The sequence below is a fragment of the Pongo abelii genome, chromosome 18 (genome assembly GCF_028885655.2).
Source record: "Pongo abelii isolate AG06213 chromosome 18, NHGRI_mPonAbe1-v2.0_pri, whole genome shotgun sequence".
Lineage (NCBI taxonomy): Eukaryota > Metazoa > Chordata > Mammalia > Primates > Hominidae > Pongo > Pongo abelii.
The window spans coordinates 83,482,917-83,510,806 of record NC_072003.2 but is presented as its reverse complement, the minus strand read 5'-3'; the positions used below and the strand labels follow the sequence as shown (position 1 = coordinate 83,510,806).

General features: G+C 43.9%; 1 protein-coding gene across 2 annotated transcripts in view; it reads left to right on the top strand.

Annotated features, from left to right (window-relative positions):
• MBTPS1 (membrane bound transcription factor peptidase, site 1) overlaps positions 1 to 27,890 on the top strand; it is a 63,729-nt gene that overhangs the window by 11,153 nt on the left and 24,686 nt on the right. Inside the window, 10 exon segments of one of the 2 annotated variants that reach the window (NM_001133487.1) lie at positions 4,300 to 4,782; positions 7,081 to 7,338; positions 10,573 to 10,776; positions 12,590 to 12,700; positions 13,114 to 13,223; positions 14,562 to 14,678; positions 15,470 to 15,537; positions 18,951 to 19,053; positions 21,258 to 21,409; positions 24,468 to 24,629. In NM_001133487.1, coding sequence (NP_001126959.1) covers positions 4,620 to 4,782; positions 7,081 to 7,338; positions 10,573 to 10,776; positions 12,590 to 12,700; positions 13,114 to 13,223; positions 14,562 to 14,678; positions 15,470 to 15,537; positions 18,951 to 19,053; positions 21,258 to 21,409; positions 24,468 to 24,629 — 1,448 coding nt within the window. In that variant the 5' untranslated portion in view covers positions 4,300 to 4,619. 2 annotated transcript variants of the gene reach the window in all.

The following is a 27,890-nucleotide window of genomic DNA, read 5'->3' as shown; positions in this document are numbered from 1 at the left end:
AGGTAGTGCTGTAGCAGAAAGCCAGCCCTCTCCTGACTTGTCATATTCCTTTTCTTTGTTTTTTCTTATTTATTTATTATTATTATTATTTTGAAATGGAGTTTTGCTCTTGTTGCCCAGGCTGGAGTGTAGTGGCACGATCTCAACTCACTGCAACCTCTGCCTCCTGGGTTCAAGTGATTCTTCTGTCTGAGCCTACTGAGTAGCTGGAACTACAGGCGCCTGTTGCCACGCATGACTAGTTTTTTTGTTTTTAGTAGAGATGGGGTTTCACCATGTTGGCCAGGATGGTCTCGAACTCCTGGCCTCAGGTGATCCATCCGCCTTGGCCTCCCAAAGTGCTGGGATTACAGGTGTGACCCACCATGCCCAGCTGTTTTCTCTCCTTCCCAAATGTAGTTTTTATCACCAGCTAAATACTGTATGTTTTACTTGTCTTGGTTACGGTCTGTCTCCCTGCACTGGAAGGTAGGCTCTGTGAGGTCAGAGATTTCTGTGGTATTTTGTTCATTACTCTATCCCTACTCCTAGAACAGTGCCTGGCTTTTAGTAGTTTCTCAGTAAATGAGTTGGATGGATGAACACAGGAGCTCAGAAGTTTCATCCTTGGGCTGTGTTTTATCTCTGTGCTGTTCACTGCCATTGGATGGAAGAGGTCCGTATTTCCAGTTATTGGCTGGGGTGTATCTGCTTGAGGTCCTCTCCTCCCCCCTCATCTTTCAGCCTCTCCAGACGGACACCTCCTTGCCTCCCTCCTCAGGCTGGGCAGTGCTGATCCTTGTGCACATCTGTGTCTTCCTGTGGTTGCAGCGTTGCCACACTTGGGATGCTCTGCTCCTCCCTCCCTCACGCTCATCTTTCAGTGCTACTGAGCTCAGATTCTTCTAGAGCTGCTGCAGTGCCCCCTCCCCAGCAGAAGCTGCCTCTTCACAGCCTGGAGAGAACTGTGTGTCAGTTCAGCGTCTGTGGCCCTGGATGCCTGCCTCTCCTTTCACATTTTCATTTCCTGCATTTTGTTTAGTTGTCCTTAAATTTAACTAGATCACACTTGGAAGGTTGTGCCCTGACTAGCTAATAATCTGTGTTTGTTCTATAGTACCTGATAGTATCTTAACTTGGTAAGTACTCTAAAATTGCCTGATCTAATGAATGAGTTAAGGTAAAATGTCTTATGATAATAATTGCCTTCTCTGTTTTCCACAAACCCCACATTTATGATTATTTTTAATTTGGGGAAGAACTGATTACCTTAGAGATTTTTTTTCATTTATTTTATTTTTTTTTTTTTTTTGAGACAGAGTCTCGCTGTCACCCAGGTGGGACTGCTGCAGTGTCCCAATCTCAGCTCACTGCAGCCTCTGCCTCCTGGGTTCAAACGATTATCCTGCCTCAGCCTCCCGAGTAGTTGGGATTACAGGCATGCACCACAATCTCCAACTAATTTTTGTATTTTTTGTTTGTTTGTTTGTTTGTTTTTAATAGATATGGGGTTTCACCATGTTGGCCAGGCTGGTCTCAACTCCTGGCCTCAAGTGATCCGCCCGCCTCAGCCTCCTAAAGTGGAATCACACCCGGGATTACAGGTGTGAGCCACCGCGCCTGGCCTTTTTTTCATTTGAAAACCCCCAAACCCTTTCTTTGCGTTTCTTTTAAAGGCAAGTACCTGCCTAAGTTGTAAGAGAACATCAGCCATCTGTTCTGCGTGGGCTGTGTTAAAATTTCTTACCTAAGAGTCTTTACCTTTGAGTGAATTATTTTAGAACAGGTTGAATTAAAGTTGATTTAACCCAGTTAGATCTAAGATTTTCTCACTACTATTACTTACTTATATTTGTGTTATATGGAGCCCACATGTGTCATAGATTCTTTAGCTTGAGGTAGAAAAGTTTTAAGAGGCTTTTTTGTTTGTTTGTTTTGTTTGTTTGTTTTTTTAAGTGGAGACAGAGTCTCACTGTGTCACCCAGGCTGGAATGTAGTGGTGTGCTCTTGGCCTACTGCAACCCTCCAGGCTTAAGCGATTTTCATGAGTAGCTGGGACTATAGGCGCGCCACCATGCCTAGCTAATTTTTAATATTTTTTTTGTAGAGATGGGGTTTCTCCACATTGCCCAGGCTGGTCTCAAACCCCTGGGCTCAAATGATTGTTCCTTCCTTTTTAACAACAACAAAAAACCTGCCTTGAGTGGGGAACCCATTTAATAAATATCTTTTAAATATATATTCATCTACTGTGATATGAGAACTGTTATTACTGGTTTTTATCTCCTTTGGCCAGTAGTCTTTAATTAAGCTAGATACATGCTTCATGTCATTATTTTCTTTGGTACCGCATTGCTGGATGTATCAAACATAAAGAAACTAAGAAGTAGGGGCTTACTCCTGAGCAAACTTCTGTCAAACCTGTTAGGGTGGCTTTAGGTGCCCTCTGCTTTTCTGATCTTTCTGTTTGGCTCTTTGTTTTTGCTCTTGCAGTTGGCATTCTCATTGTTCTTGTCGAGATGGATGTAACTGCTTTAAACTTTCACTCATCTCTGATGAGTTCCATGCCCCTTAGTTGCCAGTGCCAGTGCCAGTGCCAGAGATGGGCTTGTTTTTCAGGATCAGTTGTTAGTACAGCAGTGAAAGTCCCTCCTTAGTAATAGTAAAAACGTTTTTTGGATATTTTAACCCCTCACGGTACTTTATCAATGTTTTTCTACTTGTAGAAGCACATATTGATATTTCCAGAAACCAAAAACTCAGAAGCACCAGTTTCTGCCAGAAGAATGAGTTTTACAGCTTGAAGTACCTTTCCGAATAGATGACTAACTCCTTGTCCTTAATGTTTTCTATTTAAAAACAAGTAGTGGGTGGACATGGTGGCTTATGCCTGTAATCTCAACACTTCGGGAGGCCAAGGTGGCTGGATCACCTGAGTTTGAGACCAGCCTGGACAAAATGCCGAGACTGCTTCTCTATATTAAAATCCAAAAATTAGCTGGGTGTGGTGATGCATGTCTGTAGTCCCAGCTACTCGGGAGGCTGAGCCTGGAGGATTGCTTGAGCCCAGGAAGTTGAGGCTGCAGTGAACTGTGCAGAGATTGTGCCACCCACTCCAGCCTGGGTGTCAGGGTGAGACCCTTCCTCAAAAAAAAAAAAAAAATAATAATAATAATAAAATCCTAAGTAGCACTGGAAGGCCTCTCTTGCTTCATTTACCCATCCCCCACCCTGCTGGATTATTTATGCCCCGGGTATGGTCTGTGCAACTGTTTTTCTGACTATGCTACAGCCAGCATTGTTCTTTACTATTGCTCTGTTTTCATTGTGAAGAATGGCAGTTTTTCTTACAATTCAGATGTTTTGGAAGATATCTTCCAAAACGTGCGCATGCTTAATTTAATATCCAGATGACATTTTTCTTTAGCAGTAGCTTCCATGCTCACAAACTGTCCTCTCATGTCACTCCAGTAAAGAGATAATCTGGTTTTATAAGACATTTAGCGGGTTACATTTAAGTGTGAGGTTTCAGGTAAAATAAATTTCAGGACAATTTAACCCTTTTATGCTGTTTTCATATAATTGGTAGACAATATTTCAAAATCTGTAATATTAAAGCATAGTGTTTCTTAAAGAAGGTGTTAAATATCACTGATATGGAAATTACTTTGCTGTTAGGTATTAATGTTACAGCAGAAAGTAAGGCTTTATACCAAGCTTTTGCCTGAAAAATTGATGAAATCTGTGGGAAGTAAAAGTGCCAACTGGGGAAATCCTCTGGGGATTGAGTTGCAAATGATAGAAAATACAGAATCTGAAACAGAACAAAGGATCGTCCTGACTGCTGCTTCTCTTTGGCTGCTAGAATGCTCAGGTCCAGTGTGCTTAGTATTTTTGGTGTTATTTTGTTATCCTTAGTTTTTTCCATTTTTCTCATTTATTTTATTGTTTTATTTTTGAAGATGCCTAAAAATAATTTTCCCGTGAAAGCAGTGAGTAATAAGTAAATAAAAATGAAATAATATGTTTCATGGTTGTATGGCACATTAATTTGTCTTAAAACCAGGATATCTCTTTTACCCTCTTATTTATTTTATTATTTTATTATTTTAGACATAGGGTCTCGCTTTGTTGCTCAGGCTGGACTCAGACTTCTGGGCTCAAGTGATCCTCCCACCTCAGCCTCCCAAGTAGCTGATCTACAGGCACCTGCCACCTTGCCTGGTGGACCCACTTGTTTACATTATAAATACAACTAAATCATACCTGGCTATGTCAGTTTGCTACTAATGTCTGTGTGCACTGTTTTTTGTTTCATAGATTGGCTCACAGTGGTTGATCAACCCCGTTGGACATTGGTTCTATGGTACAAATGGAGTATAGGACTCAGTCGTCACGGCCTGAGTGAGAGAAGCCTTATTTCCAAGATGGAGAAGAAGCGGAGAAAGAAATGAAAGCCTCTCTTCAGGCTGAACCACAAAAGGCCATGGGATTTAACTTTTATTTACGTTGGACAAGACTGTAAGATGGCTGATCAGTAATGTTGCAGCTTTTAGCCGAAACAAAAATTCACTTCTAATCAAGAAGAAAAAAGTGTGATTTGAATATATGCAATTTTATGATCATATTCGCTTGTGACCATGAAGCTTGTCAACATCTGGCTGCTTCTGCTAGTGGTTTCGCTCTGTGGGAAGAAACATCTGGGCGACAGACTGGAAAAGAAATCTTTTGAAAAGGCCCCATGCCCTGGCTGTTCCCACCTGACTTTGAAGGTGGAATTCTCATCAACAGTTGTGGAATATGGTAATGATGTTGTCTTAAATATTAGGAACTCCCATCCTATTTTTTTAAAGCTTACTTAATATAAAATTAGCTATTGCTGAAGAACATCTTCTTCTTTTCTACAGTAAATTTCTTTCCTTTTTTTTTGAGACAGAGTCTCACTCTGTCGCCCAGGCTGGAGTGCAGTGGCATGATCTCGGCTCACTGTAACCTCCGCTTCCTGGGTTCAAGCAATTCTCATGCCTCAGCCTCCCAAGTAGCTGGGATTATAGGTGCCTGCCACCATGCCTGGCTAATGTTTTGTTTTGTTTTGTTTTTGAGATGGAGTCTCACTCTGTTGCCCAGGCTAGAGTGCAATGGCGTGATCTCGGTTCACTGCAACTTCTACCTCCCGGGTTCAAGCAGTTCTCCTGCCTCAGCCTCCCGAGCAGCTGGGACTACAGGCACCCGCCACAACTCCCAGTTAATTTTTTCTATTTTTAGTAGAGATGGGGTTTCACCATGTTGGCCAGGCTGGTCTCGAGCTTCTGACCTCGTGATCCGCCTGCCTTGGCCTCCCAGAGTGTTGGGACTACAGGCATGAGCCATCGTGCTAGGCCTTTTTTTTTTTTTTTTTTTTTTTTTTAATTTATTTTATTTTATTTTTTTATTTTTAGTAGAGACGGGGTTTCAGCATGTTGGCCAGGCTGGTCTTGAACTCCTGACCTCAAGTGATCACCCTCCTTGGCCTCCCAAAGTGCTGGGATTACAGGCATGAGCCACCGCGCCTGGCCTTCTGTAGTAAATTTCCAGTGGGTTGAGTGCACAGCACATGAATGTTTGCTTAAGTTTGTTTTCCCAGTAGAGTAAGCTTATATGATAAAAGGAAATTGACATGCATTATTTACCTACACCTTCTTTTTTTTTTCTTTTGGAGACAGTTTTGCTCTTGTCGCCCAGGCTGGAGTGCTGTGGCACCATCTCAGCTCATTGCAGCCTTGGCCTCCCAGGCACAAGTGATCTCCCACTTCAGCCTCCTGAGTAGCTGGGACTACAGGCACCTGCCACCATGCCCAGCTAATTTTTTTATTTTTGTTTTTCTTTCTTCTTTTTTTGAGATGGAGATTTACTCTTGTTGCACAGGCTGGAGTGCAATGGCACCATCTCAGATCACCGCAACCTCCGCCTCCCAGGTTCAAGCGATTCTCCTGCCTCAGCCTCCCGAGTAGCTGGGATTACAGGCATGCGCCACCATGCTCGGCTAATTTTGTATTTTTAGTAGAGACTGTGTTTCTCCGTGTTGTTCAGGCTGGTCTTGAACTCCTGACCTCAGGTGATCCTCCTGCCTTGGCCTCCCAAAGTGTTGGGATTACAGGCATGAGCCACTGTGCCCGGCCTGCCCAGCTAATTTTTTTATTTTTTGTTTCACCATGTTGCCCAGGCTGGTCTTAAACTCCTGAGCTCAAGCAATCCACCCACTTTGACCTCCCAGAATGCTGGAATTACAGGCATGAACCACTGTGCCCAGCCTACACCTTGATTCTTTGGAACAGGTGCCATTGTAGTTGGTGAAGGTGGGGAGCTGGGAGGTGCTGAATGTTTATGTTCTAAAGTTTGAGTGACCAGATGTGAAGAAGTGAGCAAATAGTCTCGCATAATCCACTCTGGAATTTTGTTACTGTTTTCGTTTTAAGAAACACTAACTGAGCATTCAGTTCTCTGAATTTCTTTTTCCTACTTGATAACAATTATATACATTTCTTTGTTGTGTATTCAAACTTCTGTAGGTATTTGCTTTTTAAAAAAATATCACGGGTATCTGGTTTCGAATGATGTATTCTGTGTGGTTAGGTGATTCATACAGATCTTTTTTTTTTTGAGACGGAGGCTTGCTCTGTCACCAGGCAGGGGTGCAGTGGTGTGATCTCTGCTTACTGCAATCTCCGCCTCCCAGGTTCAAGTGATTCTCCTGCCTTAGCCTCCCCGGATTATAGGCGCCCACCACCACACCCAGCTAATTTTTTGTATTTTTAGTAGAGATGGAGTTTCACTATGTTGGCCAGGCTGGTCTCAAACTCCTCACCTTGTAATCTGCCCACTTCAGCCTCCCAAAGTGCTGGGATTACACGCGTGAGCCACCGCGCCCAGCCCCATATAGATCATTTTTCCTCAAAGCTCTGCAGACAGCTGTCTAGGTACTTAAACTAGTCTTTGTGTTTTCCTCTCATCTGCTGTGGGCTTTAAGATAATTTTTCTTTTGCCAGATTTTGGATTAGATACAATATAGCATATGTTATAATGTATGTGCGTAACTCTTATTTTTGTGGTGATTGGTTTCAGAATATATTGTGGCTTTCAATGGATACTTTACAGCCAAAGCTAGAAATTCATTTATTTCAAGTGCCCTGAAGAGCAGTGAAGTAGACAACTGGAGAATTATACCTCGAAACAATCCATCCAGTGACTACCCTAGTGATTTTGAGGTGATTCAGATAAAAGAAAAACAGAAAGTGGGGCTGCTAACACTTGAAGATCATCCAAACATCAAACGGGTCACGCCCCAACGAAAAGTCTTTCGTTCCCTCAAGTATGCTGAATGTGAGTATTGTGACTGTAGGCAAATTTCTATCTCTGCTGTTTACTTGGAAAATCTCAAACTGCCGAGTAGTTGAAAAATAGTACAGTGAGTATCCGCATCCTTCCATCTAGTTTGCTAATTGTGAACATTTTCCTGGTAGGAATTTTTTAGTTTAGTTTTGTTTAGTGCACAGGGTTGGTGTGGGGGGGCGGAATTATTTTTTAAAATGAGACTTCGTGCTGTTCTGGTAGAAGAAAATCTGAGGGTTTGCAGTAGTAGATGGTAGTGATCTTTGTTTCTGTTGGAAGTGATTTTCGCCAGCTTCATCTCAAAGCCTTCAGACTTCAAGGCTGCGGCCGCCTTCTTGGGCTGAAAGACACGTCCTTGTGTCTGCTTCTTCCTTGCATTTTGCTTCTCTCAGTGTGTGTTTTCTTTTTTCTTTTCCTTTTTATTTATTTATTTTTTTGAGACGGAGCTTCGCTCTTGTTGCCCAGGCTGGAGGGCAGTGGCGCGATCTCGGCTCACCGCAACCTCCACCTCCCAGGTTCAAGTGATTCTCCTGCCTTAGCCTCCCGAGTCGCTGGGATTACAGGCATGCGCCACCATGCCTGGCTAATTTTGTATTTTTAGTAGAGACGGGGTTTCTCCACGTTGGTCAGGCTGGTCTTGAACTCCTGACCTCAGGTGATCTGCCTGCCTCAGCCTCCCAAAGTGCTGGGATTACAGGCGTGAGCCACTGCACCCAGCCCCATTTTTAAAGGCATTCTTGCAAAACATGTTTTCCTGGGGTTTCATTTTGTTTTTCTCAAAGCCTCCTGACCGGGAATGGTCATGCATCAGCTAGGTTCGTTTAAGTCATCAGCTGTGCAGGTGTGAGGATGGAAGCAATTTGGCTTTTCCTTTTCTTCTCCAGGGCTTAGTCTTTCCTACTTCATTACAATTGGGCTTGTCAAAATAGAGTTTAGCCTCAAATAATAAATTGCATATTTATTAAATGATATTTTCCAAAGATATGTATTACCAAAGGAAAAGGATTTTTTTTTCCTGTTTATCTTAAATCAGGTTAACAAATTGCTAGTTCTGTTATTATTTACAATCATTTCTTTCATCCGAAGGAAGAAGAAATTAAAATTTTACTCTTCTTTGTCTATCATATTTTAGGCCTAAGAGCCTCTGAGGTTTTGCTGCATTAAACACACAGACAAACACACACACACACACACACGAAGAGAAGTTTAATTTTCATAGTAAAACCAGGTGTAAACTTAAGGCGTCTGACTTTTTCAGAGCCTTTTCTGCTACTCCAGATGTTATGTATTATTCTCCTTAAAAAGCAGTAACAACTCAAAATAATCCCAGAAGATAAAAGCCAATCAAACCTGATACAGTTAGCCAAATGTATACATTGTGGTATTTTACTTGACTTTATTTTTACTTCAGTTATCTTAAAGAGCTCTAGAATGCCTTAGGAGACACGGAGTTGCCTAATTCTAGCACAAGAATCCTAGACTCTCTGGAGATGGGATTCCCTTGGACACCATCTCCACTGCGTGTGTTCCGGGTGCCTGACACCCCTGTGAGGGGAGACTTGCCCACTGCGTGCCCATGCCCCTTGAAGTTAGCTGTGACCTTCAGCAGTAAGTGCCTTTTCCATCTTGAAGCTTCAGTTTTTCTCATTCATAAAATGGAGATGATACTCCCTACCTTGTGGGGCTGTCATGAAGATAACCTGAAATAATGCATATGAAGAAAGCTTAGTAGAGTGTTCAGGATGTTGTAAGTAACCAAATGTTAACAATTTCGACGGCTCTTACTCGTAGAAGGTTTTGCTTTATTTTGGGCTGACACCATTCTCACTCTGGATCCCACCCATTTGGTTCTATCCCATGGGCCATAAGACAAAGCCTACCTGTTTTCTACATGACAGTAGTTAAAGATATGGTGAAGATAGCTGTCTTTTAGATATTTGAAGATACCCATGGTGTGTCCCTTTTGGCAATTTTTTCTCTCCAGGCTAATCCCCAGTTCTTGCCATAGTTACTCAGATGACTTGATTTCAAGTCCCCTCATCATTGTAAGTGTTTTCCTTTGAATGTACTAATTTTTCTAAATTGTTTGAAAGCTGTGAAGCCCTGAACTGAGTATAATACTGGAGGTGGAGTCTGGCCTGTGCAGGGTCAAGCAGAGCAGGCCCATTCCTGGTCTCAGTGTTGCTCTTCAGTCAGCACCTGCAGCATTGTCCCATGCTGTTGACTTAAAGATCAGACTCAGCACAGGAATTTCAATTAAGAACCATTTCAGTTGGACTGTGCAAATATTTACTTACCAGAATTGACGTGACTGTATGTGTTTCCAGGTCCCTGTACTTAACATGGGTGTAGGTTGGTAAGGCTAGAATAAAAATGACAATGATTTGCTTTAGAAAGAGAATTGTATTAGTATTATAGATTTTCTCTTCTTAAAACTGATTTGAAATATGACTTGTTCATTATAACATGGTCTTTGAAAGGTAAAGGGAAAACCCTTAGGCCATTTCTGTGGTACTGCCTTTTTCCTCCGCTTTTTAAAAATAAAGAGACTTACAGATAGTAAAATTCGTGCTTTTTAGAGTATAGTTTGGCAAGTTTTGGCAAAAGTATACCATCAAATATCCACCAACAAAATCAAGATATGGAATAATTCCATCACCCTCAGAAATTCCCCGTCTCTCACTCCTTTGTAGTTCTTTTGTTTTTTGAAAGGTGAAATTCTAGCAGATAAGAATATTGAGAATATTGAGCAATATACGGTTTTTTTAAGTCCTGTTGATATTTGATGGCGTTTGCCTGCCCAAGAAATCTAGTGAAACTTATAGTAAAAATAAAACTCCATGAATGCTTAGGGTCATTTTCTTTAACTTTTCCCCCTTCTGGTTCAGTGAGAACAAGTTGCTGATGAAAAATCAGGTTTTTCTTTAGTTTTAGTATCACAATTAGCTGTTTAAAATTATTATTATTTAATTTAATCAGTCTTTCTTTGCCTTACCTTGGTTAGAAAATTTCAAGTAGAGAACTATTTGGGAATAATATGACAGCTAAATAACGTCCTCTAATTATAATTGCATTGAGACTGTCTTTCTAGAAAAAGAAGATAATCCCACTTTCCCTCAGAGTGGCAAATGGTAATCCTCGCTGTGTTTAGGATAGTTTTGCTTGGCGGGTATCGCGTAGTTCGTTTTGCTCTTCTGTTCTGACCTTTCTCTCCCTTGCCTGTAGCTGACCCCACAGTACCATGCAACGAAACCCGGTGGAGCCAGAAGTGGCAATCATCACGTCCCCTGCGAAGAGCCAGCCTCTCCCTGGGCTCTGGCTTCTGGCATGCTACGGGAAGGCATTCGAGCAGACGGCTGCTGAGGGCCATCCCGCGCCAGGTTGCCCAGACACTGCAGGCAGACGTGCTCTGGCAGATGGGATATACAGGTGTGTGCTATTACCCAGGGAAGGCGTGGAAGGTCCACACATGCAGGAATTCCATGTTCGGGACTGCCTAGTGCTAAAGCCCTGCAGCCTTCCACATCCAACCTTCTTACTATTTGTTTAGCTGGAGGTAGCCAAGTACTCCTCGTCTTTGACTCCTGTTATGCCAGGCATCTGTTTCTGTGGCTTTTCTAATTGTCACCATTTGTGTCTTATTTTTGTTACCATTTCTGAGGTTAGAAGGGAAGGCTGTGGAGCACTTCTCTCCTATTGACACATACACAAACGAGCACAGCAGTGCCGGCCGCCGGCGCTGACCGACAGGCCTGCAGAGGTCTGTCACTTCTTGGGGAAAGATGGTCCCTGATCTGGGCAATTCCATGGAAATTAGTTTATCACTTGAGTTTGGTGCCCTGAATGCAGAGTGACTAAGTAATTGACTGTCACACCTGCTGATGATTTGTTTCAGAACAGGAAGCAGTGTTAATAATGATCATGTCCTGTGAAATAAAATTCAGAACAATAAGGATTTTTCCCTTGCTGATTCATCATGACAAAACATTCATGTTTTATCTAACGTGAAGATTTTTACCTTGACTTCTAAATGTAAGCCAGTTTCACCTGCTCCTAGGACACTGCAGTTTGCCTAGGTGTCTTTCGTATCTCCTTTACTTAGGGACCCTTACCTCTCCTTTTATCTCCTTGGTGCCCTGCCCTCCAAAATAGCTGAGATACTTCAACTTTTAATACCTGGTGGACTGGCATTTCATTAAAATGTGTGTCTCCCCATGGTTTTACCTTTTTAGAGTGAGAACTCCTTGACAAAACAAATTTTCTAGTCATCAGAAATAATTTTTTATTCCCCCCAAACCAAATGGTTTCTGATTTTGTGTGTGCATTTTTTAAAAGTAGCATTGATTTTTATCTTTATCTCAGTTTAATAGATTATTTAACATAGTATTGATATGTACACAGCCCTTTTGCCAGAAAGACATTACCCTCTTTACATTGGTTAGCTGTTAAGTCATAAATGGTATTCTATATATAGGTATATATATAAGTATATATATAGGTATTCTATATATAGGTATATTCTATATAGGTATTCTATATTTTTTTCTAGATGCTTTCTAGAATTTTTGGTCAGACAGGCCAGTTGTATTTCACATTGGTGTTGATGGCTTTGGCCAGTATCTGGAATAGACTTACTATTATAGAAAAGCGCACACTGCAGTTATTTTTCTTAGGTGTGATTAGCCGCATGTGGTGTTAATTGTTCCTTGCGGCAGAGTTTGCTGTATTATAAATGAGCAGCATTGAATAAATTGCTGTCCTTGTTGGGAGTAGGAATGGTTCCCCCTTTTCCCATTTTTGTGTCCCGCTCCTTGGGTGTGTGGTTTGTCAGTGTTTTGCAGGGCCTCTGAGAAGGTGGGGGGTGGAGACCTGTGATAAATTGCCAGAAGGAGAGTATCAGTAGGTGCCAGCCTGGAGCCTTACGAAGCCCGCTAGGAGTGGAAGGGGTGGTTCCATCCTGAGTGCTGGTGGCAATTGAGGAGGGTCTAGAAGGATTTTCTGCTTATCCTTAAATCTTCTTTGGCGGCAGATGATGGCATTGCTCCTGCTGTCCTCTTGTCCTAGCCTTGGCTCAGCCAGCTGACCCTGGGAGCAGCTGACCTAACTTGTTTGCTCTGAGCAGCTTTGGCCTTCCACAATATGTCATTTTCTGTGGGTCCCAGGAAGGAATGTATTTTATAGGCAAAATCCAAAAAGATAATTTCTTCAAACATGATTGTGTTTGCTTTCTTTTCTGAATAAGGTGCTAATGTAAGAGTTGCTGTTTTTGACACTGGGCTGAGTGAGAAGCATCCCCACTTCAAAAATGTGAAGGAGAGAACCAACTGGACCAATGAGCGAACGCTGGACGATGGTGGGTCTCAGCGGCAGTGAGAACGTGGTCATGTGATCGACTGAGGGTGTATTTAGTGCATGATTCCACAGTCTGTCCAGCAATTATTCAGACAAGCCCAAGTTGTTATTGTGCTTTTTGTTGTGGCAGAAACTGCTCTGAATACCTCATAGGATGTCGGGAAGTAGCACTTCAGGAGAGAGTGGGGATGCCTGGTGTGGGGGCAGCTCCTTGCCCGGGAGAGCGTGGAGTGGCTAGACCTGGAAGGAGTGCTTGTGCCAGTGACGTCTAAGGGGATCGTAGAGCAGCAGCAGAGGCCCTCCTCTATCCAGCACTTGGAAGTGGAAGGCTGTGGAACTCATGGCCTGGAATGTTGCGTCCTGGCACTTGCTATTCAGTGTGTTTTATGGGATTGTTTTCTTTATGGACTGCAGGGTTGGGCCATGGCACATTCGTGGCAGGTGTGATAGCCAGCATGAGGGAGTGCCAAGGATTTGCTCCAGATGCAGAACTTCACATTTTCAGGGTCTTTACCAATAATCAGGTAGGTATTTTGAGGACTCCTGAAACTTGAGGAATTCATACTGAAATGTAAAAAGCAGAATCACTGGACTGTACACACTTGTGTAAAAGGAGTGCACGTCAGTGACGCTGAGCCATTCATACTGCAGCACGCACGCTCAGTTTACTGTCCTCTGCCTCCTGGGTGGCTCTGCCCTTCTCCCACCAACCACTGTGTCGACCTAGGTTGAACCCTGAAGACCCTGCCAAGGCTACTACTTACGACGATTCTTTGATTTCCCTTGTTTCTTCTCTGCCTCCAGGCTTCCCCAGGCCTCTGTGCCCTGGGTCGGTGGTCTGCATGATAGAGTAGAAAAATTGCACATAGAATAAGCGTGCTTGCCTCCCTGATTGGGTTCCTACCACCTTGAGCTGTTTTATTTACCTCTGTGTCCCGACACCTGGCATTGTGTTGGGTAATGTGAGTTTACAAGCCTTGTTCCTTCACTCTTCATTTGGAAACTATAGAAAAGGGAGAGGGTCCTAGTATTTGTTTCTTTTTTCATTATTTATTTTTTAAGGTTAATTTTTGAATAGGTAATGCATAGCTCAAAAATGTCAGAAGGTAACACAGGGAGACCCCCACCCCTGTCCCTGTCCAGCAGGTTCTTTCCTCACTTACCCGTGTCTCCTGTGTGACGATGTTCCTTTCTTATACCTCCTCCTAGAGTTTCTTTGGCGTATATAAGAAAATATAAGTACGTGGTCTTTTAAAAACCTTTAAAAACATAATCTTAATCATTACATTGCTTATCTTCCTACCGTAAACTTAATTTTATATTTTTAAAAAAAGCAGCAGCTGAAGGTGATCCACAAAGTAATGAAGCTTTTGTAAGGAACATAGGAGCACTTGAACATCAGAGGACTAATACTATGAAATAACTGTTACTGCTGCCATTTGTCCTTCAGTCTGTTTAGGAATGAAGAAGATTAGATAGATAAGTTGAACTATTCCAAAATGCTTAACTTAATAGAAGTGCCTTGGGATAAGTCCTTTTATAGGAGAGGGGCAGTTGGGAGCGTGGGTGTTATCTAGGAAGGCATTCTTTGTGTAGAGAGCTGTGCATTTCACCTAGAGAGATAGGCCACCTGCAGAACACAGCTGCCTCTTCCTTAGGTTCAGCTCCAAGGACTTAGAACTTCTAGGTGTTGTATTTTACTCTCCAGAGCATTATGCTTACTCAGGATTTATTTCTGGTTTTAAGTTAAAAAAATATTAAGAGAAATACTTTGTGATTTTAAGAGCCTCAGAAATAAAAACTGTCCTAGCACTTTAAAACTTGATTGAAACACTAAGCAGACTGTTTTAATATTTAACTAGGTATCTTACACATCTTGGTTTTTGGACGCCTTCAACTATGCCATCTTAAAGAAGATTGACGTGTTAAACCTCAGCATCGGTGGCCCGGACTTCATGGATCATCCCTTTGTTGACAAGGTTTGTGGAGTCACTGCACACAGGGTTTAGGTGACAGCTCCTGGTCTTTCGCAACCCAGCTTTGCATCATATCTAGTGTGTTGGTGGCTTTTCATCCAGGTGGTGACAGCTTTGTGAGAACAGATGGCTAATGATGTGAGCTTCAGTGATTTGTATGTCATAAATTGAGTGGGTTAGAGGCCTCAGAGTAGGTGTTTATAAGGAGCACATGGTGCCTTGCTGATTTTTTTTTTTTTTTTTTTTTGAGATGGAGTTTTATTCTTGTTGGCCAGGCTGGAGTACAATGGCACAGTCTTGGCTCACTGCAACCTCCGCCTCCCAGGTTCAAGCGGTTCTCCTGCCTCAGCCTCCCAAGTAGCTGGGATTACAGGCGCACACCACCATGCCCGGCTGATTTTTCTATTTTTAGTAGAGACGGGGTTTCACCATGTTGGCGAGGCTGGTCTCCAACTCCTGACCTCAGGTGATCCACCCGCCTCAGCCTTTCAAAGTGCTGGGATTACAGGCGTGAGCCACCATGCCGTGCCAATTCTTTCTTACCTAAACATGCAATTCGTGTTTTCCTGAAAGTGACTAGAAAGTCAGCATCTGCTCTGTGCACTGCGTGCTTCTCCATCCTGGGTGGTATTCTCTAAAAATGCAGGTTGCCAGCACATCCGCCTTTATAACGGTCCAGTGCTTCTTTTTTTAGAACTGTTTTTAGACGTTGTGTATGGTTTTTTTTTTTTTTTTTTTTGACAATTACATGTTAAGAGTGGTATACTTTCATTAAATAAATGCTCCTTTTGTAGGTGTGGGAATTAACAGCTAACAATGTAATCATGGTTTCTGCTATTGGCAATGACGGACCTCTTTATGGGTAAGTAGCCCCAGCAGGGATGACCTTGGGGATTTTTTCCCCCTTAAATAACTGAAAAATTGTTGTCTGTTTGTGTATCCACCTGTGGTTACCTGTTTATGTCTGTCTAAAACTTTGTCTTAAGGATAAGTTTTCCTCATGTAAAAAAATACTATAGGATGTATGATGAACACCCAGGTACTCACCACTCACCTCAGCAGTTGTCACCTCAAGGCCAGTCTTCCTTCTATTTATATATTTTTAAAATTTTGTTACAAATAGTAATTTAGAGGCCTAAAGTTTTTATTCTAACTACTTTGTTTCCCCAAAATCAATCAGAAAAGTGAATCTATTAGGGATTCTGCAGTGTTGATGAGATCTGCATGCAAAGCATCCGGGTAAAGAGGCAAACGGAAGAGGTTTCTGCCTCTCTCTGAAAGAGCAGGTGTGAGTACAGTGACACTCATTCACAGGGGAAGTGCTGGCGGGCCTAATGGCAACATGGCCGGTGCTTTGGGAGTTGATGAGAGGGATCATTTAGGAGGGAGGCAGGGAGGACAGTGTCACAGGGGGGCCTTTGTGCTAAACTTAAGCAGCATGAGATGCGAAACATTTGCCACTGAATCCCAGCCAGTACACTCCTGTCTGGTTAGAGGTCTCAGTTTTCTTTCCACCAGCAGCTTCATTTTATTCTCTAGATAATGTTTGTAAGTCATTTCTTGTGCTCAAAGTTTCTGTAGGATGCTTTACTCAAATCCAGGGCATAAGACAAGGTGAAGCTATGTGAAGTTCATGTTTCTATATCAGAAAACGCGAATATTGGCATTCATAGGAGTCTAGCCTAATAGTTGAGTAAATGATCGTGAACCTTGTTAGAGGTCCAGCGTTGTGGATTTTGCTGTTGCATCAGTGATACGTATCATGAGCCATAGATGTAAGTGGCATGAACATACCCTCGCTATAGCTCTGCCATGACAAACACCAGTTATTAAGTCATCTCGTCAGGTTTTCTTGTCTCCCTTTTAAATGTTCCTCCCATTTCTGATGTCCCCACTCAAGGCTGGCACTCATCAGTTCAGAGTCACCAGGTGTCAGTGTTTCCTAGCCTGTTTTCCTATCTTGAGTCTTTTCCCACCCCAGCTCTTCCAGCATGGACATGGGTGAAACTAGGTGTGGAGGCAGACAGGTCCGACCTGCCACTTACAGCTGAGGCACCGTCACTTCTCTGAGCCTCAGCTCCCTCACCTGTCATGGGAGCAGAGAGCAGCCTGCACGGTGCCTGTGAGGCTGAAATCAGACAGCAGGGGGAGAGCACCGTGAATGCTGATGATGCGCTATGAATGGCAGCTGCTCTTTTTCTTTTTTGTGCATATTTCTACTGTTCAAACATATATTCTAGCAGTTTTCTAATCAAGAATCTGCAGCAGATTATTATTGCCTAATAGATGAAATCCACATTTTTCTTTTGTTTTTCAAGGTCTTCAGTATTCTAGGCTGAATTGCAAACTTTTTCTGTAAAGGGTCAGATAATAAATACTTTAGGCGTTATTGTGTGAAAGCAGCTGTGGGTGAAATATGTGTAAATGAACATGACTGTGTTCCAGGAACGCTGTATTTGCAAAAGCAGGTGTGGGCCTGGTTTGGCCCATGGGCCGTAGTTGGCCAACTCCAGCCAGAATCTCAGTTCACCTTGATCTTCCGCTTCCCCACGTGCGCCTTCCTGGAATGAGTGTCCTCCTTCTGTGTCTTTCAGGTCTTCCACACCCCATCCCTCTGCTCATCCTCCTGGCCACACCTGTCTGGATTCCCAGCTCTTTCGCATGCTGTGCAGACTGTTTTGTCACACGCTGGCTGCCGTTCTGAAACCCTGTGGCTTTTGTGGGTGGTTGCACTTGATAGCTTCTTATCAGAGTTGTGAGTTTATAGTGTGTTGAAGGAGCAGAACCTTGCCAGGAAGGCCCCATCTCCACCTTGTGTGTACACTGATGCTGCCTCACACAGACCTGGCCACCTGCTGGCTGTTGAAGTGATGGGACGTGGCATGTGATCACGGCAGCCCAGCTTGTGGCGGGTGTGGTTTTTTCTGCTTGGGCATCTGGTGGGACTGCTCCCAGGGCTGGTCTGAGGACAGTAACATGCGTACGTCAGCTCATCTGGGAGTGAGGCACACATCCTCCGGTCCCCTTTGCTGTGGTCTCTTTCTCTGGGTCCTGTGCCCTTGGTGCTCCTAGACTCTGTGGTGCCAGCGAGCCTGCAGCCTCAGCTCCCTCCTTTTCAATACCAGTCATGATTTCTTGATGCATTCCCTTATTTTTTAGGGGTTTAAAGTACACTAAGCATTATAGGGATTAGCAGGTAGAGGAGGGTGGGAAGGTGGTATTTTTTTGGTCACCTTCAGTGGGAGTTTCTGTCAGTGACTTCTGTGCCAGCCTCTGCTCCTTGAGTTCCTGGGAATGTGTAAACATCTAGCATCAGTCATCAGAAAATCATTATTCGTTCCTCTGAATGACCAGCTGGTAGGATATTGGTGGCCAGTGGGCTGAGAAGGCAGTACCACTTTGTCTCGGTGTGTTGGGAATTGTCAGTTAAAAACACACTCTAGAAGGAGAACTTCATGCTGCTATTATCTCTTAAGCCGCTTGGAATCAGTTGTATGTAGTTCTTGAATTGTCAAAGAGTTGATTTTTTTTGGTAGTGGAGCCATAATAGGTAAAGGTTAGCAATGCAGTTTTATAATTGAGTGTCTCATATTTTCAAATAGTTCATCTTTATCTTGACTTTGGTGTTTACACATTTTTGCCATTAATTATTTCACTATAATTTATTGGCAGATCTAGTGCACTTAAGGTATTGGAGAGACTCTAAGGAGCTCAAGATTACAGAGTAATGACAGTCCTTTCACAGTTCCCTATGAGGAGAGAGACCACCACAGGTCAATTGAAAACTTACCACTTGCTGACCTTGGCAGATGCAAGTGTGTGGTTATGGTTTCTTCCCAGAGAAGTGTGGGATTTAGCTGGGGAGTTAAGATGAATGTACTGGGAACAATTTGAAAGTGATGTGAGAATGTGTCATTAGATGATAAATTGTGATCGTGTTAAGTGTTGTGAAGTTCAAGGCAAGTACAGATGCTTCAGGCTTGGATTGCTGGAGGGAAAACGTGAGCCTTGAGCCCCAGTGTGCCAAGTTGACAGGGAGGAGAAGAAAGGAGGGGCGTTCCAGGTGAGAGGGCGTAATTTGAGCACAGCATGAACGGGGCAGGGTCATGCGTTTCACAGGACAGCCGTGAGGAGCTGCACACATCTTCCCACAGAAGAAGCTCATACAGTGTTAGATTGTTCTGGGAGTATTCGCCTTGGTTTGAATCATCCATTTTAAATTATTTCTCTTGTTTTTTTCTTTTTCTTTTCTTTTTTTTTTTGGTCTCAATATAGCACTCTGAATAACCCTGCTGATCAAATGGATGTAATTGGAGTAGGTGGCATTGACTTTGAAGATAACATCGCCCGCTTTTCTTCAAGGGGAATGACTACCTGGGTACGCTCTTCTTTGTAAATAATTGTATTTAGCTGGACAAACTACTGTGGCTAGTGGCACCGGTTGTTGATGAGCCTTGGGGTGTATTTGTAAGTGCACAGACACCCTCACATTCACATGTGAATAGCGGGGCTGTGAGTGCCTGCCCAGCCGTGAGGATGAGAGATCTGGCCCCTTCAGCATCTGCCACTTCACTCTGGCAAGTCCACAGCTGCTGAGATGAGCACGGGCTGATTCTAAGTGGTTTTTCCCAGTTTCACTTATTAACTGATTTCTGAGGAACTCACCTTTAGGTGAATTGGGTTCCTGCCCGTTTACCCTATCTAGTAGTGGTAAGCAGTCTCCTGAATGGTAGGTGGGATGATTTTTTTTGGTGGGGGGGGCCCTAAGATGTTGGAGAAGCCATTAAGAACAGCTTAATCAACTCTGCTAACACAGAAACAATTGTATTTAGCTGGACAAATTCAAAATAACTGCTACAGTTAATAATTCAGCTGTTTGGGGTTTAATTATGCAGCAAATTCACCCACCTTTACCTGTCAAAGTTTGATGAAAAATTAGACTCTCGTGCAGAACAGCATTTGGGTACCTTTGCCCTCGCAGTGGCCGAGGGGAGCACCTGCCCTTCTCATTCTTCAGGGTCAGAGCATCTCTTGGTGTTTAACTTCACGTGCCACACTTGGAGGCCTCAGATAAGTCCCTGGAAAGATTCTCAACTGCCTGGGAACACTGTGGGCCTCGTCCACACTGTAGCACTTTATAGGATAGCCTTCTGCCTGAGCCTTTGTACTGTGACAGCATCAGCCACCAGCGTCCCCGCCACTCAGCCCCACCACGGGTCCCCGCCTCTCACACTCACGTGCCTCTTCCTGGAGCTGACCCGTTGGCTGGGGACCATTCTCTCATGTGACAGTCTCTCCAGGGCAGGCTGCATGTCCTCCCGTCCACGCTCCCTCAGCATGTTCCTTGTGCTGCTGGATACTAGGAAACTGCATCCACCACTTTTTCCCCAGCTCCCCGTGTAAATGCTCTCACCAAACTGTGATGAGATGTCGTCCACTTTGTCCCCAGCTCCCCATGTAAACGCTTTCACCAAACCGTGATGAGATGTCACGTCCATGGCCTTCATCACCAGCCAGCTTTTTAATGGCATTTGAGAAATGTCCTTCCATCATCACAGCTGCAGTGGAGGATGCCTTCACTCGGTATCCCAGTATGTGCGTCCACGGTCCTTGGGTTTGATGATCAGAAAAGGGCTTCCCTTCAAATTGGGCTCCTGTTTTCTGACAGAATATGAGATCCTATTCTAATTCTCGTTTTGCCCCAATTCTTAAGAAGCTTAAGCGAGTACTTATTAAAACGTTATCCCAAGTTAGTCGTGTGGTTATCTTGTTCATTCTCAGTGGTTTCTTATTTCCTCTTTTACAACCATTTGAAACATCCACTCATACCATGTACTTTTTTCCTTGTGAAGAAACATGTTTGGGTTTTTTTATATTTTAATTTTCTAATTTTTCTAACATATTTCTAATTTTAACTTATCTAGACATAAAGCAGTTTCCAGTTTCTAGTCTTGGTGATAAGCCAGTGTCCACTTTCTAGTCTGGCATGTCAGCAAAATTAAAATACTTATCTTTTAATTGCTTTATGCCTTTGCCATTGTTCTGGTTGTTATAAAATATATTTTGAAAAATTTACTTTCTACATTATCGTTTAAGCTTATTTTCTGTATTGTAGTGAATTTCTTTGTTTTTTTCTCTTTTTTGGGGGGGGCGGGGCTGAGGGGGACAGGATCTCACTCTGTTGCCCAGGCTGGAGTGCAGTGGCACAATCACGGCTCCCTGCAGCCTTGACCTCCCGGGCTCAGGTGATCCTCCTGAGTAGCCAGGACTACAGGCTTGTGCCACTACATCTAGCTAATTTTTGTATTTTTTGCGGAGATGGGGGTCTTACTATGTAGCCCAAGCTGGTCTGGAACTCCTGGGCTCAAGCAGTCCACCTCCCTCGGCCTCCCAGAGTGTTGGGATTACAGGTGTGAGCACTGCACCTGGCCTGGAGTGAATTTCAGACTAAAACCAGTACCTTCCTAAGGTTATACTGTTTTTAACTAACCCATATCTCTGTTCTGATTTGATTCACTCATGATTGCATGTGGCTGTGTGCCAATGTGTGAGATGTAGAAACCAAGCTGCTTTTATTCATAGGAGCTACCAGGAGGCTACGGTCGCATGAAGCCTGACATTGTCACCTATGGTGCTGGCGTGCGGGGTTCTGGTGTGAAAGGGGGGTGCCGGGCCCTCTCAGGGACCAGTGTTGCTTCTCCAGTGGTTGCAGGTGCTGTCACCTTATTAGTGAGGTGAGTGCTGTCCCCCAGAGACCAGTAGCTCCCACGTCAGGACAGGAGCACTCGGTGCCAGCAGAGCAGGAGTCGTGTCTTGCTTCTGCCCTGACTTGGGTTTGAGAGCTTAGGCCCTTCACAGCCTTGCTCTGTCTCTCCTTCTTCATCTCTGCAAAGAGGTAGGAGTCACTTCTTTTATAGTTAGATGACGTGAATGTGAACACACTTTATAAGCCCAAGTAAACAAAGTGCTGATAGGCAAAATAACCTGTTTCTTTATGTTTGTGTTCTGTTTTCTAATATCCCATTTATGTGCTAGAACTGTGATTTTTATATCCAAGCAAGCATCAATATCAGGCAGGGAACAAATAGTAAGATATTTCCCTGCCATATAATCCTCCATTTCCTTGGGGATTCACTTTAAAAAAAAAAAAAAAAAAAAAAAAAACCTACTGCGTATATGTAAGATACACAACATGATGTTATGGAATACATATAGATAGTAAAAAGGAGGTTACTCTAGTGAAACGAATTAACACATCCATCTTCTCACAGTGTTACCCATTTGTTGTTTTTGTGAAGGGGACTCACCTTTTAATGTTCTCTATAGCAAAGGATGTCAAACCCACCAGGGACTGACAGTCACCACTCTGCTTTGTCTCACTGAATCTCATGCAGTTGGAATGGAGCTTAGTGACTGGCCCTTAATCTTGCAGATAATGAAACTGGAAGAAAGTTCTCAAGGAGGCCGGGTGCGGTGGCTCACACCTGTAATCCCAGCACTTTGGGAGGCTGAGGCAGCAGGTCACCTGAGGTCAGGAGTTCAAGACCAGCCTGATCAACATGGTGAAACCCTGTCTCTACTAAAAATTACAAAAGGTAGCCAGGTGTGGTGGGCGGCTGTAATCCCAGCTACTCAGGAGATTGAGGCAGGAAAATTGCTTAAACCCGGGAGGAGGAGGCTGCAGTGAACTGAGATCGCGCCACTGCACTCCAGCCTGGGTGACAGAGCAACACTCTGTCAAGTTCTCCAAGCGAGTAGACCAGAATTGATGTTCACATGCTCTCACTTTCATCGGTGGCCCGTGTCTCCTTACTCTCAGTTGTAAAAAGATGTCTTTGGGGCTGGCATTTATCTTGTCACTGTATTTTCCCCAAAAATAAATTGTACTTCTATCTAGATGAAGTTTTAGTTGAGTGTTGTGATAACACACAAAACTCTGCGTATTTGGAAGTTATTCTATGCTAATTTAAAAATTAATTAATATAGGCAAATAGTATTAAATGTCTTTATATTTTAAATTCTCTTTAAGTAAATTGAATATTGATTTCAGCTTCTAATGCCAGATATTATTTTGTTAGTAATCATTAATAAAGCTAGATACTGGGCTGGTTGTGGTAGCTCACACCTGTAATCCCAGCACTTTGGGAGGCCAAGGCAAGAGGATTGTTTGAGGCTAGTAGTTTGAGAGCAGCTGGGGCAACATAGTGAGACCCCATCTTTACCAAAAAAAGGGGTAGATATCCATCTGTTTCCCCCTTTCTCTGTTCTTCCCTTACAGTTTGGAGCCAAATTCTTGAGAATGTTGACATTGGCCAGACAGGCCTTTGGAGAATAACCATGTGCTTGCTGGAAACACTGTCTTCTCTTGCCGTTGTTTTCCTCTCTCCAGTGTTACATCAAGTGAGGAACAGAGTGGAGGGAAGGTGGATAGTGGGCTGCCTGGCCTACTTGCACACTTGTATTTGCCAGGTAGAGAGGATTCAGTTAGGGCTGCAGCTTCTAATCTTGTTGATTCTGGAAACAGAAAATACTGGTTCATTTTTCCTACACGCCGTGGTTGTTAGCAGAAAGTGAGGGTTCTGCCTTCACCGTTGAGCCCGTCAGCTCTCTGCTGTTGAGTAAGCGGGCAGCCGAGGGGTTGTTCCTTTTCCCAGAAGCTTCTTTAAGTACAGATATTTTCAGCATCAAGGAAGCCTTTCAATCTCATCATCTCATTGCAGCAGATAAAACTGCCATTGTGATCATTCAGAAACACCTGTGTGTGTGACAGTCACTCATAGTGGAAGCCGAGCAGCAGTGGCGGGCCTCCCGAGCTCCAGCCTGATGATGCTATGAAAGGCAGTGGAACGCAACCCTTGAGTTCACTTTATAGGCAGGAAGAGGAGGAAGATTGTTGACCCGTAGCTTTGAGCAGTTCTTTTCTTCTGTCATTAAGAATTGATTCTACTTTATCTCCTCTTCTTATGTCACATTTCCCATTTAGAAAACCTGCCTAGACTCCAACACCAACCATCATCACGTACAAATATTTAGGAACTTAGTAAGTTTTCCTTTTTTGTGTACTGATATTCCCCCCTCAATTTTAGGAATTAAAATTCACTTGTATTTATAATACATAGATACACAAAAATGGATGTTGTAACACTAGTATCACCAGGCTGAGTTCCTAGCCAGGTCACACTGTGTGTTAAAGCTTGTTCAGATGCATTCTCATGGTGAAACTGAAGGTGGCCTTAGGTCTACGTCGTTCTGAAAGGCATCATCCATCAGGGTGGCTCATCCCAGACAAGCCTCGCAATCTGGAAACAAAAAGGCAAGGATTGGCTTTGGAGGCGGCGGTCCTCACTCAGACCTGTGCCTCCTGCCAGTCCTGTGTCATGGTCCCTCCCCAGGATCTGAGTGTGCTCCTACTCCTCCCAGCCAGGCGGTGTCCCATGGCATCGTCTTCCTGTGACCAGCAGGCTTCCTCTCCCCTGAGGAGTCAGTGCCTCCTACACATTCATGCCTTCTGCAGCCTATGTGGTTGTTTAGTTGAATTATCACAAAAATATGTGTTACTAATGGCATTTAGCATAAATGGGTCCCGTAGAAGGTTACGGAGCGGTCAGTCCTGGATTGGGTACAGAAATGAGTGTGCACTCTTTCTCACGCAGGCTGTGCCAGACAAGCACCTGCTGGATACTAAAGAAGACTGCAGGCCTTTTGTGTGCACGTTTGTAGGTTAGGTTTTAGTGGTCCGATTTTCATTCTTTTACTGAGAGAAAATAAGCAAATGCTTGATTTTTCCTCCAGCACAGTCCAGAAGCGTGAGCTGGTGAATCCTGCCAGTATGAAGCAGGCCCTGATCGCGTCAGCCCGGAGGCTCCCCGGGGTCAACATGTTTGAGCAAGGCCACGGCAAGCTCGATCTGCTCAGAGCCTATCAGATCCTCAACAGCTACAAGCCACAGGCAAGGTCAGTGCACTGCCCTGCCGATGGGCCTTTCTCTCCTTCACTGGGCTCTGGGCGAATTTTCCCTCTTCACAAAATACAAGCCTCAAAACAAAAAATGATGACTAAGCACAGAATTCTCGGGGTGCTCGGAGAGGTTTTGCTGCTGCTTCTACAGGGTACTGCTGGCAGAACTGGTAGCTACTTTTGACTTACTGATGTGACCTTTAATATAAATGGTTAAAAGTAATGATTTCTGAGTGGTTTTTTTTGCTTTTGTTGTTTACTTTTTTAGACTCTTGAAATAATCTTAGGTTTACAGAAATTTTGCAGAAATAGGAGAGAGTTGTCATACAAGGTTGCCCAGTTTCCCCTTATGCCACCATTTCAGATGAGTGGAGTACAGCTGTTAAAACTATCATACAAACACTGACCCTGTGCTGTAATTCACCTGCAGACCACATACATCTCGCCAGCTCCCGTGGTACTCCTGTCCCACCTGGGCCCTGCTTTGTTTTCACCCTTATTTTGAAATGATTTTAGATTTACAGCAAAGTTTCACAAATAGTTCATGAGAACCCCTAAGTCCTTCACCCAGCTTTCCCTAACCTTAATATCTTCCATAACCTCAGTATGAGCGTCAGAGTCTGGAAATGAACCTTGGTGTAGCACTGCTGACTGACCTGCAGGCTTCACGCAGATTCCGCCCATTGTCCCACAGGTCCCTTCTCTGGGATCCAGTCCAGGATCCCGCATTGGATTTCATTGTCCTGTCTTCTTGGTTTCCTCTAATCACAGATGGTTCCTCCATTTTCCTTCATCTTATTATTGGTGGTGTTCATTTTCATCATTTGATTAATGTGGTCTGTCAGTCTGGGTTCTCCAAGAAGCAGACGCCGAGCTAGGATTAGATGTTCAAAAGATTTGTGGGGAGTGAGGGCCTCTGAAGGATAAAGGGAAGGGTGTGGGAATAGGCGAGAACTGCAGTGCTGATCTGACACTGAAAAGTTAGGAGGACTGGGGAGGAAGAGGCTCGCACAGGCCTGAAAAAGTTTTGGCTGATGGGAAATCCTTGAACCGGATTGCCTGTTGGAGGAGTCCTGTGTCCCCCAGGAATGGGCCTGCCCTAGTGCCTCCTGTGTGCTTAGTCATTGGCTGGGAGCAGCCCCAGGGGAAGCGTGGCCTTGGCACAGATGTGTGAGGACCCGAGGGCGGCAGCTGCGGGTGTCAGCCAGCAGTGTCCTGCAGAGGAGACCTGAGCTGCTGGCCCCGTGGGGCCAGAGGTGGCGCGTGCCAGATGTCTCCACTGTGCAGCCCGTGTTTCCTTTGTGACTTCTCAGTGTCTTGTGGGGGCATGTTTCGAGATGGCCTTGTTTCTTCACACACTTCCACTCACTCATGTTAGCACGCCTTGATGGTTCTTGCCTTTGGTGATTACTCCTGAGGACTTTGACACGGGATAATTTTCTTTTTCCTTCGTTCCATTTACATTTATTAATTGGAACTCTCCTGGAAGGAGGAACTGTCCTTTCTGTCCCATTTATTTATTCAATTCTGTATATCAGTATGGACACATAGATATTTATTTTACTCTGTGGATTATAAATAATATCATCATTTAGTTGGTTGTTCAAATTGTCCCCGAGTTGGCTGTTGGGAGCTCCATCTAGCTGGCTTATGTGTGTTTTCAGCATGTGTCCAGCCTTTTCTGAGCACTTTCTGTCTTCCTGGCAGCACAGGATGTCCTGTCATGCACTTCTGTGCTCTAGCCTTGGTATCAGTTCTGTCTCCAAGCAGCTCTTTGCTGATTGCCTCTTCTAAAGAAATCAAGACCTGGGCACTTGGGGTGCTCAAAGCTGCTGTGCTCACAGCGGTTACTGCACTCTTCAGACAGAGCTAGGCAACGTACGGACACGTGCACAGACACACATGCCTGCTTCTATATCTGCCTATCTGTGTATGTACTGGAAACATGAGTTCATGCCACCTCCAGATTCCAGCCAGTATCTCAGTGTTCATTCCAGCCTTTCCCTATCCTTGTTTCTATTTATTTATTTATTTATTATTTACAGAGATGGTCATGTTACCTCTGTTTCTAACTCCATTCTCCAACAGTGGGAAGCCTGGCTCTCGTTATCCACAATATGTTGGCTTATTTGCTTAGTCGTAGTGTATACGTACGGAGCAGCTTTGGAACTGCTAGCCCGTGTCCTTGTGAATTTTTTGAATATAGTATTTGTGACAGTGTGTCATCTTTGGCCCTACAGAATATAGTTATAGTGTTTTTTTCAGTTACTTAGGTTAATTCTTTCCTCGGTGTCTTTTTAATACAGTTGGACTCATTTATTCATATTTGTATTCCTTTTTAGATTTCCCCCACATCCTGGTTGATTATAACTTGTTATTGGGTGTGTGAAACATTACTGTGGTTCTAAGGATGTGTTAGTTTGTTCTTGCATTGCTATAAAAAAATACCTGAGACTGGGTAATTTATAAAGAAAAGAGGTTCAATTGGCTCCTGGTTCTGCAGGCTGTACAGGAAGCATAGCGCCAGCACCTGCTTCTGGGGAGGTCTCAGGGATCTTCCAATCATGGCAGAAGGTGAAGGGGAGCCAGCACATCACATGGCAAGAGAGGGAGCAAGAGAGCGGGGAGGTCCCAGACTTTTAAAACACCCAGATCTGGCCTGAGCTGAGCGAGAACTCAGTTATCACCAAAGGGATGGTGCTAAACCACCCATGAGGGATCTGCCCCCATGATCCAGTCACCTCCCACCTCCAACATTGGGGATTACAAGTCAGCATGAGATTTGGAGGGGACAAGCATCCAAACCATGTCAGTTCCCACTCGCCCATTCTTTCTACCAGGCTTCCACACACGCCTTAGGTAACCATCACATCAGGTTTGGGTTTATCCTTCCCCCCGCCCTCACCACCCCACAAATGAGCACATACGTAGAAGGATAGCATCGCTGTGGATATTGTTTTGGATTCTACTTTTTTCACTTAACGTCCTGGAAATCTCTCCACATCAGTGCATAGAGATTCTCCTCCTTTTTCACAGCCGTATCCTGTGAATGTACAATTGTTTAAGCCACTACTTGTCTACATATGGGCTTTTAAGTTGTTTCCAGTATTTTGTAATTATAAACTTGCAGTGAATAACCTCAGGCCTGTGTGTCGTAGTTTTGTTGGAGGTGTTCCTTCAGGGTAAATTCCTAAAAATTTACCCTGCTCAGCACTGAGAGCGTTTGGTAGCTCTGTTAGGTAAGGTGGCACTGCTGGT